Consider the following 23,563-nt stretch of genomic DNA (forward strand, 5'->3'; position numbering starts at 1 on the left):
ATATTAACATAATGATTAATTGGTATGTGTGGTGAAGAAATACAGTATAATTAAACAAATACTACTTGTGTACAACATAATTACATATTGTATGCAACATACACAGGCTCGTGTACACAAAATTTTATTTCTGTATGCACCAAAATTAAAACACCAAGTTTTAAATGCATAAATACATTTCTAGAAGTGAACAATAAAAAAAATCTGAATTGTTACGAAACTGACAGCAAAGTTCTGTGAAGGGAGTGGAAAAAGTTTTAAATACCAAACTTGTACAGTGGTTAGCAGATAATGTTTTTTTTTTTTTCTGTCAGAAACACTAAGATTAAAATTAGTGTGTGTATTAATTAGGTGCCAAGGAAGGCAACAGGAAACCATCTTATTCTACAATAACGGAGTCAATAAGACTTATTATTATTGCTTTTTTTTTGTTTGTTTGTTTTCACACATTCATTCATCATCAAACAATTCAATTTTGAGCTGTTTCTTTAAGATATGCTGCTGACATGATTTTAAAATAACTCAATTATAGCTAAAAAAAAAGAAAATATGATTATTACTGATGTCTATAAAAATGAAATAATGAGGAACTTGGTGAAACAAAGTACATGTGATTATTCGCTATTAAAAGTGAGGAGTTTGTGAGACAAAATGGTGAGACAGTGAATCTTTGTTAAATAATGAAGCATGAAAATGCAGGTGCTGAAGAGAACAAATAATGTAGGAATGAGAGAAGGTGAACAAAGTACAAGTCAGAAGAACGATAACACAAAAGAAATGATGAAAGATGAGAATAAAGATAAATTTAATGAGAGAAACATTACACTTATTTAACATTACAGGACGAAGTGTGAACCACAGCAAGTGGCATAGCAAAGAAGAGTAAGAAAGTAGACACGAGAAGAAAAAGTAAGGAAAGTATTAATGCGCAAAAAAAGCAGAATAAGGAGATATAGCTGTATTGTGGTTCCATGATTAGGGATTTGATTGATCGAATGGTGCTTCTTGGTGAACACATTTAAGAAAGTAGCAATGTTGGAATGCAAAGAGACATGAAATAGTTATCAAGTATGAATGATTTTAGAGCTGATGGAAGAAACAAAAAAGAAGAGAGAGAAAGAATAAAGTATATGTCTACAACCAAGGTATGGCAGGAGTGAAATAAGAAGGCCAATTGTATGGATTGAATCTGAATAGAGTGAACTTGATATAAAATGCATCAGAGTTGGTATTTTGGAAAAGTTTTTATTCAGTGAAAAAATGGAAAATCAGGATGCAGATGAGTATGTAGGCACATATCTTTGAGCTGAACATGCCCATGGTGGGATTTGAATGCACAGCCCATTTGTTGGAGTGTGGATATGTCAACAACTCAGCCAACCAGGCTAGAAAATACATCATTATTAATGATGTTCACTTCATGTTGAGTTATATGCCTACTGCCTACCACCTATCCTATACATAAAAAACCTACTCTCAATCACTACTAATCCTTCCCCAGATTTCCTGAATGGTAGTACATCTCTGTTCATTCTACTCCTTTGAGAAACTATGCAGTGCTCAGACATCCCAAATTTTAATACTATTTACAACCAATACTTTAAACACTGATCTCCATACCATCCTTCAATGTTACCAAAACACAGTCTTGCCTTTTCTGTTGCAAAAAGGGACCTCAGGGAATGTAATCCGAGGGAATGAAAAATTACAAGGCAGGAAAATCTCTCTCTTCCTCTCGTTGGATTGATAATTACGTCTAGCCTCTCTTAGCATAAACACATCACATCATTAGCTTCCTCTGCCTCTAAAATCTTGGCATTTTCTTCTGTTATACAAATCCAAAATTCACCTATCTTTAGAATACTGTTCATGTTTGAGGGTAGTGCACCTAAAACCTCCCTAAAAATTCTTGATGTTATCAAGAGAGCAATTTAGTTCAGATGCTTCCTCTCAGGTACTTCCACTGCTCCAGGGAACTGGCAGCAATCATTCCTCTGCTATCTGTTGGATCTGTTAAAATAAGAGCAGAAGCTGCCCAAAATTTCTTGTCACTATAACTGCAAACACATCAACCCTACCTCTCCTCTTCCTCATTTATTCCATGTACCTGTTTGTCTTCTGGAACAGCCTTCCTCATGAGGTGTTTCCCAACAACTACAACCTTCAACTCTTTATAAGAAAAATGTCAATAGATTTCTTCTTTCTCAATCCTCACCTGTATACCTCGCACATAGCACTGATAAGTTATCTTGTGTATGGGAGAATTATAAAAATATGCAGTGTGTTACAAATGATGTAAGCAGGGGAAAGAAAAGAGACATCTTGAAAAAAGGCATGTTTACAGATTTGATTATTACAGTAGGGACAACTTGCTATGAGAGAAGCAAAGAATGAGAAAATTTCTTCACTATCACAGCAGCTGATAACTAAAAAGGAAAGATATATATAAGTTGACAAGAAGAAAAAGCACAAGGCAGATAGGAAAAGATGATGAAGAAACAATCTGAACAAGCAATAGCTTACCTGGTGTTGTCGTTCTTTCTGCTCTTCAGCTGAAAGAAGTGTCCCTGAACTCTGCAAGGATTTTTCAACTTCTTCTGATACTTCTGCTAAATCTAATAGAAAGAGGTAAGCATTAAAAATTGCAGAGCAATTTTTATAAGCTGTGCACAAATTTAGATGGATAGATGTCATTTATTTTAAGTAATGGAGAATAAAATATTCATATCTGAGATTTAGCCAACCAATTTGCATTCTGCGTTGGCTTAAACTAAAAGACAACTGTCATCCAAATAAACAAGTTCCCCCCCCTCCCCCATATGATGTTTTCGTAGGGGATCAGAGGCAGACATCGAAAACTCAGATACTGGCACTCTAATTCAACATTAGCAGAATTCAAGATGGCACTATCAAAATAAGAAGTATCAATGAAAAAGTGAAATGCTTTTATGGCACAAATAGAAGAATGATAAGAAACTGTGGTTGTTGATTGAAAAAAATGATTTCGATTCTCATCATGAGTTAGTCAATCTCATACAGAGGTAGCAGGGTTTTTGATCCCGGAAACTCAGGTTTATATCCTGCAAAGGCAAATTGACCAGAACTCTCACAATTTACAGACAAAGTACAATTTCTGGGTGGTAGATGGCATTGCATTTTGATGTGGTTAGTGCTATTGTGTGTACACAAAGGATTAAGTAATGGACATCAGGTTTGTGTAAAGTGCTCTCCTGTGATGAGGCCTTGGACTCCTTAGAGGTGTAACATAATAATAATAAGAAATTGGCAGAAGAGAGAGGTATCATGTGAACATCAACATTACTGAAACAAGATTATTTAGAACATTACACAAAATTATAAATAATAATTTGACTTATTGCTGATATTTCGCTGGTGTTAAAACCAGCGAAATCTTCAGAGCACAAAAACACAGTTTGTTACAATACGCAAGACTACAACAACATGGTGTAATCAACGGACTAGTTTAACAAAATTATAGCAGCAACACAAAGAGACTAATGTCCTAATTAGGCACCCTCTATCTGGGAAGGAGAGAAAAAAAAAAAAAAAAAAAAAAAAAAAAAAAAAAAAAAAAAAAAAATGCAGTTACTACACAAAAATTAAAGTCCTAAAAACCAGAGAGAAAAAAGCCGGTACTAGTTATGTCTTAAGATGACTGTCTCCCAGATCTATATAAACATCTGGGAGACAGTCATCTTGAGACATAACTAGTACCGGCTTTTTTCTCTGTTTTTTAGGACTTTAATTTTTGTGTAGTAACTGCAATCCCCCCCCCCAGATAGATGGGGCCTAATTAGGACTTTAGTCTTTGTGTTGCTGCTACAATTTTGTTAAACTAGTCCGTTGATTACACCATGTTGTTGTAGTCTCGAGTATTGGGACAAACTGTGTTTTTGTGCTCTGAAGATGCTGATTATAACATCAGCGAAATATCAGCAATAAGTCAATCAATTATTATTTACTTATAATTTTGTGTTATGATATATACCGTCAAAAATAAAACAACATTATCAGAAGAAGTAGTTATAGTAGTTAACACTAGATATGAGAAGAATATTCTTGAATTGCAGGCAATATCAAGTAACATGGGCCAACATCAAAATGGGGAATTGGATAATGACATTTGTGACTATGGCCCACACAAAAAGTTTTACTAAAGAAGAAGTGAAGGAATTTTTCGAGTCATTAGAGAAGACAGATGACAAAAAAAAAAAAAGTTGGTCTTTGTTAAAGATCTAAATAGCAGAGCAGGATATTAATACCAGACAGAAACATTTTGAGAAAATCTGGAGAAAAGGGCAAAGCTAATAATTATGCACCTGTATGATTTCTACTAAGGGACAAGGACACCATGTCCTTGTCTAACATTACTAACACCATGTTCCAACAAAAAAGCTGTGCACAAATTTAGATGGATAGATGACACAAGAAATAAAAGTTTCATTCGCTATGTTATTGTTGATAGTAACATGTATGTTTCTCATATGATGAAAATGAATGTTTTCTTTATGGTATTCAATCATCTATCATAACTGCAGAAAGGCCAACCAGGTTTCATCTCCTATGGGAACACTATTACTAATCTCAAGTATTAACTCAATTCAAAGAAAACTAAATTACAATTTATTATAGCTGAAGAAGTCAGTGATTACTCTAAGTACAGCAATATGTTGCCTTAAGAAGCTTTCCTTTACATCAATCCACTAATATGACACTTCTTAAATATGAAGAATGCCTATTTACATGATGTACAGTATTCATGAACTGAGTTTATTTATGTTGTTAATATTGGCAGATAAAATTCAAAGGAAGAATGCTGCTGCTCCAGTGAAAAGATGCGTAAATCTATTACATTACCGGGTAAGATTAAAATGATTAAATTTACTGATGATGGTGTATCAAACAGAGAGAGGTTGCATGGGCTAGACTTACCTCACACTATTGTTGTTACAGTTGTTAAAAACAAAGATAGAGTTCTAAGTGAAGTGAAAAGTACTACACTAGTTAATACTACTGTTATCCATAAATGTTACAATCTTCTTGCCAAAATGGAAAAACTTTCGTGGTGAGATTGATGACCAACCTAGTTGGTGTGTTTTCTTGAGCCGCTTAAGTTATTCAGAATAAATTTTTCATTTGTGTATCTGCATGTAAATAAATGCATTATTTACATTATTTATGAATACAGTAGTATCCCCCTTATTTACAGGGGGATGTGTTCCAAGACACTCGGCAGATACCTGAAACCACAGATAGTACTGAACCCTATATATACTAATTTTTTTTCCTATACATACATACCTATAACAAAATTTAATTTATAAATTAGGTACACTAAGAAAATAACAACAATAACTAATAATAAATCATAACAATATACTGTAATAAAAGTTATCTAAATGTGAATGGAATCTTAGCAACCTCAGCATACATCTTTTTTATTATTATTTATTTATTATTTTATGAAGTCAAGAACCTTGTTTTCACTTAAAAGGAAGCACTTTATGGCTTCTCTTTGTCATACCCAAATTAACAGCATCACTACTCTTGCACTTTGGGGCCATTATTAAGTAAAATAAGGATTACTTGAACACAAGCACTGCGATACGACAGTCGATCGATAACCGAGAACTATTCAGGATGGTGTGCAATTTAAAACTTATGAAAGAGATATACGGCTTCGTTTTGGCGATGTAAAATTACATTGGCAAAATGGATCCAATATTTCAAAACTGAATGTTTGTAGAAACTATGAAAGTTTAAGTTGACCTGAGAGCTTACCAGAATACAATCCTCGGTATTCCCAAGTTGCCTTAGCTACTGAAGTAATGTAGCTGAGGATTGTAATCTCGTAAGTTCTCAGGTCAACTTACGAAACTTTCATAGTTTCTACAAACGTTTGACTTTGAAATAATGTTGGATGTAATATCCACTTTGCCGATGTAATTATAAATTGTTTATTTCCGGAATTTTCCATTTAATAATTTTGGACCGGGGTTGACTGCAGATAACTGAAACTGCGGATAGCGAACCCGCAGATAACGGGGAACTACAGTATATATGAATTGCTTAAAACATTATTAAACCATTTTTTTTCTTTTAAAGAAACTAGTGCCATAGTTTTATGAATTATTTACATGTAAACACAAGGTAATAATTTATTATAAGGCCATATATTTCAGTCTTAAAATTACAGACCATCTTCAGTGGCAAAAATCAGTTAATACAAGGTAGAATGCAAACAATGGATTTATTTGAAATAGCATGCACTCTGGGGATGTTATATTTCCAGTAATGTTATGTTCTTACTGAGGAAAAGGTTAATCATAACAGTATTAAAAAAAATAATAATAATGATACATTATTCTAATCAGACTTTCCTATATTTTTGATAGCGATAGGCAGTCATTCCAATTCAAGTTCAGAGGTTAAGCAAGACTTCAGCACTCTCCTTAAATAACATTCAAATTTGTATCAACAGCGATGTAGCAGGCGTATTTCAGACCAAAGAAAGTTGTGGTATGTGTCTACTTCATGTTGAGTCAATCCAGATTTATCAGATTTCCTGTGGAAAAATATCATTGATGTTCTTGTAATCTCTAAAAAATTCTAAATAAATGTGATCTAGTAGCTACTTTTATACCCATCAATAAACTTTCAACTTATTTCCCCTCTTCAAATGATAAACACTCTCCAATCTCTCCCAGGTATATACCAAGTTCCTTGTGACGTGACTGCTGTCTATATTACTTTGGACAAACTGGACACTCAATAAAAAAGAAATTACAAGAACATCAATCATATATTTTCCACAGGAAATCTGATAAATCTGGATTGGCTCAACACGGAATAGACACAGACCACAACCATTCTTTGGTCTGAAACACACCTACTACATCGCTGTCGATATACAATTTGAACATTCATTTAAGGAGAGTGCTGAAGCCTTGCTTCACTGTCCAAACTTGAATCGGGTAGTGAAGCAAGGAAATAGGCAATGAAATATTGTAAACATAAGTAATATGTTTATTAATGAAATATTACAGTGAAGTATAAAAAGAATATATTTATAATTTAAATTTATTGTTAACAAAGTCACAGAGTTATTACAGAGAGCAAAATAAAAATAAAAAATTTCTAAATATCATTCCTGAAGATAAGGAAACTGAAAACATCTTTGTATTTGAAAATTCTTGTAGATAAGCTTATACATTGGCTACACATAGCTTTTAATTTTTCAGGAAATAACATATACTAGAATATTAATTATAAAAAACTTTAATACTTTCCTATATTTTGGCAATGTTACACTGCCATCATCAGGGATGACAAAAAAACAATGATATGTGCACACAGGCACTAACACTGGGCAAATGAGGCTGAAGAAAGGCAACGGAAGTTGGCTTAAAGTCCTAAATGGGTCCCCCTAGTGGGCTAAACTGGATTTTCTTGGCTGTTGGCCTAATGATCTTAAAATGTATGCTTCCTTTTGGGGCAGTCTCACACACCCAAATTTGACGAAATTTGGAAAGTTTTTTTTTTTTTTTTAGAGCTGAGGAAGATTCGAGGAATAGTCTTTCATACTTGTATTTGCTGTAGTGTAATAGAAATAGAGTGGCCTTCTTCCAACGTAGCCTTTGGACATTTAAGGATACGTTGGATTGAAATACTGTTCAATCTTACACTGGAAAAAGCAACCAGTAAGGACTTAAACAAAGAAGACTCTGGAATCAAAATATATGGGAAAAATATAACAAATTTAAAATTTGCAGATGACATGGCATTACTTGCAAGCACGGAAGAAGATCTACAACGAATTTCTGATAAAATAAAGGAAGAATGTATAAAATTTGGATTAGACATAAATATAGACAAAACAAAAATTATGCAAATAGGAAAAAGAAACACCAATCTGAAAATTGAAATTGATAGTAAGAATCTAGAGCAGGTAGAAAACTTCACCTACCTTGGAGGAGTAATTGAGTACAATGGTGAATTTACAAAAGATATAAACAGACGAATCAATCAAGCATCCCAAACATTTGGGCGAAGTAATAAAATATGGAAGTCAAGAGACATCAAACAAGCAAAAAAGTAAGAATTTATGAAACAATGATCCTCCCAATACTCCTCTATGGAAGTGAATGCTGGAATCTCAAAAAGGCTGAAGAGAAAAAATTATTAACTACTGAAATGGGTTGGCTAAGAAGATTATTTGGAGTATCTCTGCTGGATAGACTAAGAAACAAAGACATAAGGAAACGAATTTGGCCATGTGACCAGAATGGGAACAGAAAGATTACCATCTAAAGCCCTGAATACAATGATGGAAGGTAAAAGACAGCCCAGAATTAGATGGATAGACAAAATAAAAGAGGACCTGAAAAAACCAAATCACAACAAGCAACACCAAACTGGACATAATTGTTCACACTCTTCAGGGACAGACAGAAGTGGAAAGATTTCATTCGGCCTCATCATCATCCACATAGATTGATGGAAGAGAGAAGAAGATTCTCCCATCTTGGAGTTCAACAACACTATTTATATGGCTGACTTCATTAAATAATTCATCTTCATCAACAATATTGAATATTTTGCTGTCAACATCACTGATTGCTTTTAGGCTGCTTGCAACTTAATCCAGTGAAATGCTTTCAATGACTGGAAATGATAAATCCATTTGCTTAAATATTCAAGGAAAGTATCATAAAATAAATTTGTAGTGTCTAAAAATTCTTTTTCATCAAAGATGTCCTCATCTTTGAACTCTGAAATAATTGATGACATTTTAAATGTTTGAAAGTTCTCAGATTTCCTATTTGTAATTTTCTGTCTGACCAATTCCAATCTTCTACCATTTAAGATGGCAAAATATTTTCCCTTTCTATTTTCGTTCTTGTTGCTGAGAATATTTTCAGCTGGCTTGGCATGAAATGGAGACAAAGTATTGATTGTTGTTTACTGAAAAATGATTTCAACAATTTAGGGCATTTATCTTGTAATAAAAAGTAAGATCTGAGTCTATCCTACATGTCAATAATCCTATTCATAGCTGGTAGTAATGATAACCATCTTGTTTGTACACTACCTAGAACACACTTGTATTCAATTTCCGTAAATGCACAGAAATTCCTCTACTCTCATGGTGTAAATACTGAAATATTTTATTTACAATTGTTTCGATATCAATAGGCAAAATATCAGCACTTGTCTATGCACCATTATGAACAACATGAGCAGCACAGCCAACAGCACGAATGTTCATTTTTAACCCTTTGTTGAGTCTTGAAAATACATTGTTTGGAACCACCTTGTTTGTATCCACCGAAGTTGGTGTTGCAGTTATCTGCAAAATATCCAATATATGATTTGCAAGCAGTTCTGCTGTTTCTCCTGTTATATTCTGAAAATCTATCACTTTAACCTGAATACCTTTATTCGGGATGAAGTACCTAACAAGGACAAGCACAACTTCAGATCTCTGTGGTTTGATGTGTCTACCATAACTGACACATATTTGGCTTGTTTCAAGTCATTGTTATTTCACTGCAATTTCTCGCATTGCGTAAGGTGCCAGGACATTCACTAAAATTGATTGGCACTTTGTTTGCCCACATGTAAATTTCTTTTGAAATAAATTTCTCACCATTGCAGAGGTGCAGTCCATTGACCTCGAAGAAAGGTTATGTTTCGCTGCATGAAACGCAAACAAACCTTCTTGAGCTGCAAGACATTTACTTTCGTCAGTTAATTTCCCTTTTGAATTTTTCGTGAAAAATGATGTAACATCTTCACTTGTACTGCAAGCAGCAGCTGCCAATTTATGTTTTTGCTTCATCAAATGCTGTTTTTATATCAGAACAACCTCCATGTTCAATTGAAAAACCAAACGATGCACAGTACATTGCAACTTGCTTCTTGTTTCGTCGGCTTTCAAGAAGGGATATTCTTCTTTTAAATCTTGAGTGAAATTACACTTCCTTTTCAACATGATAAAATCTGGATGAAATATCACCACTCACAATATATACTCACTTTAACTTTCACAATTACTAACAGACCAGCATAAGAAGCACAAAACAATGGTATGGTAGACAAAGTAACCTTGTTACCGCCCGAATGCAGCAGTGCTGCCACTGGTTGCAGCATTTTTATCCTATTGCAGAGAGAGAGAGTACATTCATAACAGTCGATAATCATCATGGCATGCATGTTTTCGATCTCAATCCATCACATGTCAACAGCAGAGACATTATCCTTTCCATATTCGAACATACAAGAATGAAGTCATGCCACAAATTCAAAAAAGGGGCAAAACGAGACTAAAGTTAATAAAAAGAGACAATAGGTGTCTCATGAAAGGTTTTGTCAGGACAACAGGACCAGAGTCTAAAAAAGGAAGAGAATCCCATTAAAAAAGGGACGTCTGGTCACCCTATCTTACATAACATGATGGAAGTACATGTTAGTTTCTTCTATTCCAATCACAGAATGAATTATCAACAGTTCCTTTACCTCAATCGAACAAATTCTTAACAAAAGTAAATAAAATTTCCATTATCATTCCTTAAGTGTACCTCTCCCAACATTATGTTTTCCTTCTCAGCTTTCTAGTTGCTATTTTTCTAGGCATTCTCCATTGCTAGCCAGAGAAATGATGCTTAATGCCATGCAGATTGTGTCACAATTGCAACAACGGTGTACACTATTTCCGTTATTATTCATCTATATGGATCACATTATGAAAGAAAGTGGCTTTAGTCCTGATATCAAAATTGGAGATAATATTCATCTCGGCTCTTTCTCTATGCTCATCTCTTTATGAAAATGATGGTATACAGGAATACCTCGATTATCACGATTTATAATTTGATACCAAAATTCCAATTATTGCACTCCAAATTCCAATTATCATGGCCACGAGATGTAGCCCACTACATATGCAACCAGTTCGAGTCACCGCTCTCCAAGTATCGCTCTCTTGTAATGCTTCGTTTTTATCCAACGGCACCTAATCACCACTCACCAGTAACTGTCCGCCTTTGCCTGAAGTACATGTGGATATTTATTTCTCTTCTTATTTACCCCTACAATGAATGCTAAAAGAAACAAAGATGATATCAAGTCCACAGCTATCAAGAAGGAAGAAACGTAGAATGATCAGCTTAGAAGATAAGTTGCATATGATAAATAAGTATGAAGCAGGCATAACCAAAGCCAAAATTGCAAGAGAGTATCAACTGTTCGCCATATTATAGACCATGCTGCAAACTATATCTTATATAAAATATAAGATATCACCAGACACTGAGGGTTTGAAAAATAGACTAATTTAAAGGAAAGCTGTCAATAAGATGTTATTAATATCATAAACATTTCATGTGCTATTATGGTATTTCATAAACCTGCATGAGAGTACTTATCAGGAATTTGATGATTATTTCTAGAACATAGAATTAATGATGAAAAGTATACCTGAAGAGAAATTTTGTAGATAGTCACACCATTATATATAGCCATGTCCCCCTCCCCCAACCCAATAATACGAGAACATTTCACAGAATAAGTTTGTTATTCATATCCAAGTCTGCTAATTTAAGCGTCTAACAAGTAGCAGTTTTTTCTTTATACCACAGCCTTCTTATCATCATCAAATTCCTGACATCTACCACCATGGGGATGTACTGGATATTATTTTAGCACTACATGATAAACTTACATTGCTAACTTCCTATCTACAATTTTCCTCCAAATCAATCTGTTACTGTCAAGACTCCAACATCATCAGGTTTTATATTTCTATCGTCTAAGGCACCTTTTACTGTATCAATCTACCTATATCTTGGTCTTCCTCTGGGTCGTTTTCCTGCCAACTTGGCAGAGAACCCTTGTTTTGCTAATCTTTCCTCTCCCATTCTGTTTAAGTGGCTATACCACCTGAGATTACATCTGTGAACACATTCCTGGATGCTAACAATGTCAAGTTCTTTCCTAATATCCTCATTTTTAATATGATATTGCCATTGATGCCATCTGTTCACGCCCATAATCTTTCTCAGGACTCTCATATCTGCGGTCTCTAGTGTTTGGTCAAGTGTTTTATTTCTAACCCAGCACTCATATCCATAAGTTAAAATTGATTTGAGTACTGTCTTGTATACAGCTAATTTAGTGTTTTAACTAATTTCTCTCTCTTATTCCATATAAATTTATTCAGTTGACTTCCTACCATACCAGCTTTACTGATTCTGTTGTCTATTTCCATATTTAATTTACCATTTTCATTAAAAATCGTGCTTAAGTAGCTGAAATGTTTTACTTAGGTTCTCCATTCACAATGCAGTTAATATTTTCAATGCTTCTGCCTATTTTCATTGTCTTGTTATTGCTGACGTTCATACCATATCTATTACAACAGTTATTCAATTTAATCACGGAATCTTGCAGACTTGTACTGCATTTATTTAGAAGTATAACATCATCTGCATAAAGAAAAGAGCCAAGATTAACATCTCCAATTTTGATATCAGGGTTTAATACTGCTTTCCTTCATAACGTGATCCATATAGATAATGAATAACAGAGGGGGATAATGTACATCCTTGTCTGATACCAGATTTAACATCAAACCATCTTTCTGTACTTCCTGTAGCATTTTGAATAGCTTTTCTCTTGGCAACTTGTCATATACCTTTTGCAGGCCTAAAAAAAAACTTAAATACAGGAAATACGGATCTATTATATTCTCGCTGTTTCTCAACTATTTGTTGTAAAGTGAAAATCTGATCCTAACAGCATCTATTTGGTCTGAATCCAGCTCGTTCTTCACCAAGCTTCCCTTCCACAATTCTTCTCAACCGTTTGTCAAGTATACTTGCATAAACCTTACCAGGAACACTCACAAGAGGAATTTCAGTTTTATTTCCCTTTTTATAAATGGGTATTATGAGAGCTCTACTCCAACAATCTGTAATTCGTCCCTCTGTCCAGGCCTTCTGAAATATGCAGTGCAGCCACTGCAAGACTTTTATACCTCCATACTCAAGCATTTCTAGTCAAATATCATCTACTATTGTCAAATACCATTGCTTTTCCTTATTTCAGGCTTTTGATGGCTAATTCCACTTCAAATATAGATATGTATTTCTGACTATATGCTTGTTGACTGTTTTTTATCACTGTGCTTCACTGCTTGGTTCATTTAGCAATTATTTCATACATCAAGGATATCTTTTTCTACAGTTTTCATGCCACCTTTATCATCTCTAATTCCTTTTACAGAACTCTTTCCTCAATTTCTGAGCTTTTCAACAGCCTCTAGAATATTTTGCCATCTTCCTGATATTAATTTTCTGTGTTCCCATGACTTCGCATGTCTTTTGTTTAGCTTTCTTACATTTGTCTCTGTATTCTGTATATATGAGGTTTAGAGGTGCAAGAGGAGAGTGTGTTCAAAAAAATACTGAGTACTCTGGATATCAGTAAAGCTGGGGGGACTGGATAATATTTCATCATGGATTTTGAGAGAATGTGATAGAGAACTGACAGTTCCGTTGACCTGGCTTTCAATGAAAGTCTGAATATGGGAAAGGTACCCAGGGAGTTCTTTTTCTTTTTCAACAGCGGTACATGAGATGTCATGTAAAATCGACCAAAGTTCGTGGTTCAAAGTGCGCGAAAGTTCATCTCCGACGGCACGAATAGCTTCGTTAATGTCCGCTAAGACATTCTGGGCTAAGACTTACAGTCATTCTGGGCTTGCGGACCATGCTCTGGATACACGCCACAGAATAGGGTGGAAGAAAGCTACAGTGATACACCATAGCAAATACAAATTTGAAAGACTCTTTATGGAATCAGCCTCAGCCCTGAGAAATTCTCCAAACCTCAACAAATTTGGGTGTATACGACTGCCCCAAATTTGGGAGACCTACATCTGCAGACCTTCAGCCCAACGGCCAAGAACACCTACTTAGACCGCTAGAGGGCACCATCAGGACTGTTAGGAGAACAATAGCTTCATCTTTTCATTCCCAGTTTCTGTATTGTAATGCCTACGTGCACGTAACTTTTTTGTAAGTTCCTTTAGAAAATGGCAATGTGACATTGCCGAAATATCGGAAAATATTTATTAAAGTTTAATTTAATTTATATTCTTAACTACGTTGTTCTATTCCTTAAGTGTTTTAATAATGCATAACCAACGTATAAGCCTGTCTACGAGAATCAACATCATCCACGGAGATACAATCGCACGGAAGGCCCACCAATACGGTAAATTGAAATTGAAGCTGTCTAGACAATTAAATCGTCTAGCGTTCCTGAAACGCTGCCGGGATAATAAAGTAATCCCGAACTGTGAGAAATTTAAGCACCGGTTTGTGTCACAAAAAGCTCTCCGAATATATAACCGCGCTAGCTACGCGTTGCTATGCGAACAGATCACCGCCACGCGGTCGCTCTTAGCGGACATTAACGAAGCTATTCGTGCCGTCGGAGATGAACTTTCGCGCACTTTGAACCACGAACTTTGGTCGATTTTACATGACATCTCATGTACCGCTGCCGAAAAAGAATTAAAAAAAATACGAGGCCGACAGATGAAAAAGTTCGAAAAATTAAAAAAGAACTCTACCGTCTTTCCAAAACCTGCTACCAACACGGTAATCAACCTTTCTTCAGTCACCCTAAAGCCTGAAGCACTCAACGCGCTGGCACGTGGACACAACTTTGCCATTGCTCCCAATAGAATACCTAGTGAGGATATTATGATCCAGATCGAACACGGAATCCGCCACCTTCCACAACAAGTCGGCCAACAGTGTAAGACTGGATGTAGCCTATGTCCTTTCCAAAGCAAGACCACCAAAAACCAACATATCAAACAAGGAATATAAAGCTCTACAGGAAATGAAAAATAATAAAGACTTAGCTATCACCAAAGCGGATAAGGGAAATGCAACTGTATTACTTAACCAAAAGGACTACACAGGTAAGCTGAATGCTCTTCTATTAGATTGGGCCACTTACCTCCCTATCAATTCCCAGATGAGTCTTTGACTCCATGAGGTCTTAGGGTGGTAATAATAATAATAATTACAATTCCACCAATTCTCAAATTAGAAAACTTCACAGGTTCCTTAAGAGAGTCACTTCTTGGCTTGTAGAAGTTACCAACAGATTAAAGCCGTTTAACTCTATACCCCCCCCCCCCCCGTATTTACGGACTCCCAAAAATACACAAAGAAAATGTGCCATTACGTCCCATAGTGGATGGCATTGATTCCCCTACATACAAATTAGCTAAACATTTGGCCAAAGAGCTCACACACTATACTGGCAACACACCATCACACATAAAAAAACTCAGCCCATTTCAAAGCCAGCATAGAAAACCTTACACTCCAACATACTGACATAATGGTCAGCTTTGGTGTGTCCTCTTTATTTACAAATGTCCCACTCAAGGAAACTTTAGAGCTAATCCAAGCTAAATTTTCTCCCGACATCTCAGCCTTATTTCAGTTCACAATGAACTCAGGCTATTTCGTTTGGCAGGGAAAATTCTACAAACAAATAGAGGGGACAGCCATGGGTTCACCACTCTCCCCACCCTTGGCCAATTTCTTTATGGAGACCTTTGAAGAAAAAGCCTTAGCCTCTGCCCCACAAAAACCAACCATATGGCTTCGCAACGTTGATGATGTGTTCGCTATTTGGCCACATGGCTCTGAAACACTTCTCTCCTTCTTAACACACTTAAACAACCAACACCCCAGAATCAAATTCACTCTGGAAAAAGAGGAAAACAACAGCCTCCCTTTCCTAGATACACTAGTCACCCGCCAGCCTAATGGATCCTTGGTTTTCTCAGTTTACAGAAAACCCACCCATACAGGCAGATACATTCACCAACAATTCCCCCCCCCTCACAACAATATGGAGTAGTGAAAACACTATACAACAGGGCTAAACTAATCTGTTCAAACAACTTGGCCCTAAACACTGAACTAAATCACATCCTCAACACTTTCTCAGCCAATGGCTACCCACCCCCAAAAAAATCTAAAAAATATTAGAACCTACAAACAGATCCCCTCCCTCCCCCCACAACAAGGATTACTCTAAATCCATCACCATTCCCTACATCCGAGGCACCTCGGAAAAGATTACCAAAATCTTAAAAAAACATGACCTGACCTCCTGTTACAAACCTTACAGAAAATTGGCATCCCTCATCCGCTCCACTAAAGACCAACCACTTCCCCTAGACCTACCTGGTGTTTACCAGGTCCCTTGCAGTTGTAAACTGTCTTACTTTGGCCAAACAGGCAGGACAGCGAATATCAGAATTTCGGAACACAAGGACTACATCCGTTTTCACAAATACAGTCATTCTGGGCTTGCAGACCATGCTCTGGATACACGCCACAGAATACGGTGGAAGAAAGCTACAGTGATACACCATAGCAAATACAAATTTGAAAGACTCTTTATGGAATCAGCCTCAGCCCTGAGAAATTCTCCAAACCTCAACAAATTTGGGTGTATACGACTGCCCCAAATTTGGGAGACCTACATCTGCAGACCTTCAGCCCAACGGCCAAGAACACCTACTTAGACCGCTAGAGGGCACCATCAGGACTGTTAGGAGAACAATAGCTTCATCTTTTCATTCCCAGTTTCTGTATTGTAATGCCTACGTGCACGTAACTTTTTTGTAAGTTCCTTTAGAAAATGGCAATGTGACATTGCCGAAATATCGGAAAATATTTATTAAAGTTTAATTTAATTTATATTCTTAACTATGTTGTTCTATTCCTTAAGTGTTTTAATAATGCATAACCAACGTATAAGCCTGTCTACGAGAATTAAGTCGCAGCACATGGGTTCAGATGTCAGGTTAGTCGACTGGATTCAGTTTTGGCTGTCTGACAGGCATCAGAGAGTTGTGTATGGTGGAGCAATATCAAGGAGGCAGAGGTTACAAATGGGGTTCCACAGGGCTCAGTACCGGGACCTGTGTTGTTTAACCTTTATATCAATGATATTGTCAATGGATTGCAAGGGGATATTCAGTTGTTTGCGGATGACGCGAAGCTGGGAAGGGTTATTAGTAATATTGCAGATGTGGCAGCCCTTCGAGAGGATTTGAATAAACTGGACAGATGGGCAAATGAATGGGGGATGTTGGTTTAAAGCAGCAAAATGTAAAGTCTTGAAGTTTGGGATACATCGATGGGAGACTGCATACTCAATTGGAGGAGTTGTACTGGAGGAAGTAGGGGAGACAAGAAATTTGGGGGTGATGACTGATAGAAAACTGAAATTCAGGGAGCATATTTCAAAGATGGTGAAGGTAACCCTGAGGAATGCAGCAATGATGAGAAGGACACTGACCTGCAGAGATAAAAGAGTTATCATCCTAGAGTTTGGTAGACACTAGGGAGTTTTTTGCTTGGTTGAACAGCAGGAATGAGTGATGACAAGGGACCATCCCTGGAATACGAAAGGAAGCTGTGAGCAAGAGGGTGAGGAGTGGTTTCTTTGCATGGAGGGTGGTTGAACCATGGAATGCATTACCTGATAGAGTGGTGAGAGCAAGAATGGTCAATGAGTTCAAGGAGTGGTATGATAGACTGTGTGTTTCTGAAGAACCTCCCATGATGAATCTCTGGACTCCATGGAGGCCTGAATAATAATAATGATAATTCTCTAAGGGGTGCTTAAGGGTCAAAGCTGTATAACTGAGAGGAGACCTCCACATAGTCTTTAAAGGAATGCGGAGAACTGACCAGGTCTTCTGACCTAATGTCCAATCCTCACCTTCTCATGGTGCACTCCAGGGAACCAGGGCAAACAGCGAAAAGTCAGCTACTGGAACTTTTCAAATTTGTTTTCAGATTTTCAGTCTTGTCTTCCAGGGCTGTTGATTCCTTCTACTATCAGTCATATTGGTGCATTTGTTTTGTGTATTTTTGGCAGGCCATAAATTCCAGAAATTTGGAATCCATAAATTCCAAAAATTTGGAATCCATAAATTCCAAAAATCGTGCGATCAAGAATGACTAGCATTACCTTTGTCTGCTTTGGTGATAACTGTCTTTGTTATTTATTAGAGATTTACAAGCTAATTTTTCTACTTTGGTAAAATTGCAGCTTAGTTGTTTATTATAATTTAGTATATCAGCCTGTTTCTATCTCTATTTTATCAGCTATATTGGGGGAAGTTTAAAGAGTGTTGACAGGAAATTAAAGAGTGTTTATTTACAATCAGCATACTTTAAAAACTAAGTAAAAAACAGAAAAATGAGATGATGCAGAGTTAACTTTATCACTCCACTAATCACCAGCCCTGATGTGTTTACTCATCAATAAGGATGAAAGAAGTACCTATTGAAACTGTAATAACATTTGGATACTATTACACATGGAGTAAAAATTAATTGATCTTTCATTCATATATCCATTTGGGTGGTTATAAAACTTGAAGGTGTCTAAAACAGGGAGGGTCTTAAGATTCCTTATTATGGTTTTCATGAAATGAAATAATAAAGAAGCTCCTCAGCTGTGCAGTGAAATAAATATCTATTCTGCTTGAAATGAATGATGAGTAATATGCACATTTAATGACAAGGTTTCTGTGGTGTAAATTATCCATTATGGCATATCTACATTTTGCACATTTTGTAGAAATGAATTACACCCTTGTTCAACTCTAGCTATGATTTGCTGCTGTTTGTAGGTTTATTATTATCTTTTGTCTTTCTTAAAAAGATAAAATGATTATAATCTTTTCACATTAACATTTATATCAATTAGTAGTTCCCAAAGTGAATATTTGTAATAATATCGTTTTTGTATGTTCTGAAATCAATAAATTTCTCTAGTCCAGAGTCTGAAATTCAGAACTATCAGTTTTGTGCATGTGTGTGTGTGTGTGTGGGGGGGGGGGGTTGGCTTGCTTGCCACTTTATTTACCAAATGCCACAATTTCTCGTATATCACATACAACAGCTTGTTAGACACACATATCTTGTTAAAAATCTTGATAATGTTATGGCCTGTAAGCCCATATGAATGTGGCCTGATGCGAGAATGCATAACAAAATTGAGTTTCAGAAAACCACTTGTGCCATAACCTCCATTATACAAACCACACAGAATATACTTCCAATATAACTAAAAGATCAGTGAATAGTTCAAAAAAGCAAAGTCAGCAGCATTATTCAACTTGGAACAGTATTACAAGATAAACAAAAAAAAATACCTTCTAGCATTTCAGCAAGATCATTAATAGCAGTGGGTTTGACACTCATTGCAGCACACTTCTCTAAAAGTTCTTCAGGGATGACATCTGCTTTAGGAGTGAGCATACTTTTATCTAATTGTAGAGATGACATGTATGTCCTGTAAAAAAAATTTTTAATTTAAAAAAGATTTATGCTTCTATGAAAATTATACAGCAACCGAGATCAGCAATCAGTTCTAAATTACCTTAATTCTATTTGCCATGTTCAGAGTATCTCACAGATCTGTTTCTTGTTTATTTTTATTCTATATTGAAAATAATGATAAAATAATTATCTTGTATTTCAATATATATTTTAAAAAATTACCACTTTTACATATCAAAGGCCACAAAAGCCTATAATAAATTAATGCCATGTGTGGGAAAGAATCAAGAAAAAAGTAATCTGTTGATATTCTTTTGAAGAACTAGGTTGTTTTTGGAGAATACTTCATTTGGAAGGCTGTTCCACAAACCAAGGAAGATGGAATAGGAATAGTAGGTTTAATGAATCAGCTATTCAACTGTAAAATGGGTGTTTGGCACCTGTTGATTATGTATTGCAGATTTAGCAGAAATGGGATATATACTCTAGTTCTACTGAACAGCAACCATAGAGTTATGTGTAGAAGAAAGTGCAGAAACTGACCATCTCTGAGACACTGGATGTAGAGTATTATTCATGATTGCATCAATGTTGGATTAACCTCCATACCGGCCAATGTGGATGAAATAGTGACACCAAATTGCATTTCTTATCCATGTTACTGAATGGGTTTTAGAGCTTTGTATCCAGAACCAACCACGATGTCTACAGACGTCGTGGCCGGTTCGGGGGTTAACACCTATTAATGAGATAATATTTTGATATAGCACTATCCACTGATTTGGATCCCAGTAGCATTTTTTGTGCATTCTAATACTAGTTTTCCTGGTTTTAAGTAGAGGAAACTCATTCTAATACCAATTCAGTCTAGTCTTTTTTTTTAATTTTTTTTTTTTTATCTCTTTTGAAAAATACCTAGAATATATTTCTTTCCCTTTCCCCCATACAAATAGTATTATTTAAATATGGTATTTTTTACTCATCTGAGTGCTGCATGGCAAAATAGCTGCACCAAGGTTTTTTCAATGAAGATAAAATGTATTTATCTAATCTTCAATTAATATATTATGACCAAAGATCTGTTACAGCTAATTAAATCTAATTATACTTGAATAGTTAATCCTATCTCCAAAGATTTTACTGCATATCATCTTTCCCAAAAGTATAATGTAAACGAGATCATACCAACAGGTGCTCACAACATTTGTTTCTCTGATGCATTTCTTCAAAAAGTATCAATAATTAAAAACACAGCCTCCAAATTTTTATGTGTATACCATGAATAAAAGGTTGTAAACCCATCACACATTAGTAAGAATTATTGATTGAGGTCAACAATTCTTTCATCAGGCCTCAGTCCTAAAGAGTATGGAGAGCAAAAATGATATTTACTCAGCCAACCAGGTTAGCTACAACTAACATGATTCAAAAAATAACTGACAATTTCACCCATGACTCTTAAAATACCTAGAAATAAAAATTTTCATTACAAATGTGAAAAGTAATACCTCCAAATACAGTTGGACAAACTTCATAAGATTACTTGGATAATCTCATAAATTTGAAGAAAATGAGTTGAATTACCATTACACTTGATACAGAGTCAATGGTAATGCTAAGGTGACGCAATCAATACATTATATGTTTTCAGAAAAAGATGTAAGCTGTATATTCTTCATGTCTCGTATCTTACTTCAGCAGATCAACCTGACCACTGTAACTGAGACCAGGGATACATATGGTCTTTGGTAGAAGGGAAAGAGGGAGGAGGGGAGATGGTTTCTTAAAAAGAGGAGAAGGAAATGAAAAAAGAGTATTTCTTTTGGGTTTCATTTTCAGAAGAGGATTGTGCAGGTAAAAATTTATTTAGTATTTTATTAATAATAGATTTATCATAGCCATTTAAAGAAATGATCAGTCCTTTCATGTTGTAAAAGATATTCATTTGAGCAAATGAAATGGGCTAGATGAGAAAGAAACTGGTCATTTTAAATCCTATAGAAACCTTTTTTATAAATCTGCTACAAGTTTGCAAGATTCCCTGACTAAATTGAATAACTGTTGTAATAGATATGGTATGAAGGTCAGCAATAAAAAGACAAAGACAATGAAAATAGGTAGAATCGTTGAAAATGTCAACTGTGTTGTGAATGGAGAACCTGTGGAACAAGTAAAACATTTCAGCTACTTAGGCACGATTTTTACTGAAGATGGTAAATTAAATATGGAAATAGACAACAGAATCAGCAAAGCTGGTATGTATGGTGCGGAGTCAGTTGAATAAATTCATATGGAATAAGAGAGAAATTAGTCGGAACACTAAATTAGCTGTATACAAGACAGTGTTCAAACCAGTTTTAACTTATGGATCTGAGAGCTGAGTCAGAAGTAAAACACTTGACCAAAGACTAGAGACCAGATATGAGAGTCCTGAGAAAGATTAGAGGCGTGAACAGATGGCATCAATGGCAATATCATATTAAAAACGAGGATATTAGTAAAGAATTAGACAGTGTCAGCATCCAGAAATGTGTTAGCAGAGCTAATCTCAGGTGGTTTGGTCATTTAAACAGAATGAGCGAGGAAAGATTGGCAAAACAAGTGTTCTCTGCCAGGTTGGCAGGAAAACAATCCAGAGGAAGACCAAGATATAGGTGGTTTCATAGGGTACAAAGTGCCTTAGACCACAGAAATATAAGATCTGATAATATTGGAGTCTTGACAAGTAACAGACTGATCTCGAGAAAAATTGTAGATAGGAAGTTAGTAATGATGTAAATTTTTCATGTAGTACTATCATACCCTGTACACCCCATTGAAAGTACATGTCAGGAATTCGATGATGATGATGACAATGATAGAAACCTTTTTTTTAATCTATTAGCCAGCCATCTCCTTATCCAAGTTAAAATTCAATACCATATCCTCCAAATTATCTAACAGCATACCATGCTATCCTGTTAATAGTTTTAGCAAATTCCAAAAGTATCATGGTATATAAATTTTCTTGTTTAACTCAATTGCAGCATTATTACAAAATGCAAACAAGTTACTCAAGCATTACTTGCCCCTAGTAAACACATGTTGTTCAATGCAAAGTACAGATTTTCTGTTAATCCATTTTTGCATGCAAGTTCTAACCCAACTTTTCCAAAATCTTCATAACCACTCCAGAGATACTGGGAGGTTGACAAATGCATCAGCCTTTGCACTACCCTTGTGATAAATGGGACTATCATACATTTTTTCCACTCCTGTGGAATCTTCCCAGTACTCAGACTAAAATTGCATGGCTAGGTCAAAAGTACAGCCAGTACAGCTGAACACTTTAGTATCCATGCTAATATCCCACAAGTCCTTATTGACAAATTCTTATTCAGTTTATGCAACTGCTCTAGAGTTTCTTCATCCAATGAAAAATGAGCATTAAGCTCTATGTCGCATACACCAGGTCAACAGCTTTCAGCAAATGTGCATTCATTAGTCATAATCTCTTCTGCATCTGACACATACGATATCTTTTACATTCAATAATCATTCCTTCTTTTACTTGCAACATAACAGAATTTTTTGAGGTTGTCTTTAGTTGACAGAGCCAGTTTCTTTACATACTTACACTATGCTTTCTGTACAATAGTTGCAACTCTTCTGGCCTGTGCTTTATAGTTTTTACAGTTTTCTTAACTGACATCCTCATTATGCACATAGTATTCCTTCCACATCATCTTAAGGTCCTTTTGCTTAATAAAATTACACATCCATTTTACCCCCACCTTATTTATTCTTTGAACTCTAGAAATACATTTCGATACTGCATCACTGATATATTTTTTAATATTTCCCATCTAGCGATACCATGGGATTGAACTTAGTTCTTCTCAACAAATGGTCATAATTTCCTGCTTTGTAGTTAAGCATGCAACAGGATCACTGTCACCACCTAGAGGCAGAACAGTCGCATCTTTAACTGAACCCCCCCCCCCCCCCCCCGGCACTATAATCAAATCTAGCACTCTTTAACATCCAGTTTCTTCTGTTACATACTGCTTAAGAAATTCTCGCAACAGCTCACTAAATTTGGCTTCATTCTTCTCACAAGATTTCAATGATGTCCAATCAATGTTTGCATAATTACAGTCACC

At 35.6% G+C, this 23,563-nt stretch overlaps 1 protein-coding gene across 2 annotated transcripts in view; it reads right to left on the reverse strand.

Moving 5' to 3' along the window:
* mop (tyrosine-protein phosphatase non-receptor type protein myopic) overlaps positions 1–23,563 on the reverse strand; it is a 352,485-nt gene that overhangs the window by 204,452 nt on the left and 124,470 nt on the right. For both annotated transcript variants that reach the window (XM_090413257.1, XM_090413258.1), the window contains 2 exons: positions 19,295–19,434; positions 2,524–2,615 (listed from right to left, as the gene is read on the reverse strand). In XM_090413257.1, coding sequence (XP_090269383.1) covers positions 2,524–2,615; positions 19,295–19,434 — 232 coding nt within the window. The remainder of the gene's footprint in view (positions 1–2,523; positions 2,616–19,294; positions 19,435–23,563) is intronic.

The sequence above is a fragment of the Typopeltis vanoorti genome, chromosome 2, assembly GCF_054136105.1.
Source record: "Typopeltis vanoorti isolate ZY-2024b chromosome 2, IOZ_Tvanoo_1.0, whole genome shotgun sequence".
In the NCBI taxonomy this organism is placed as follows: domain Eukaryota; kingdom Metazoa; phylum Arthropoda; class Arachnida; order Uropygi; family Thelyphonidae; genus Typopeltis; species Typopeltis vanoorti.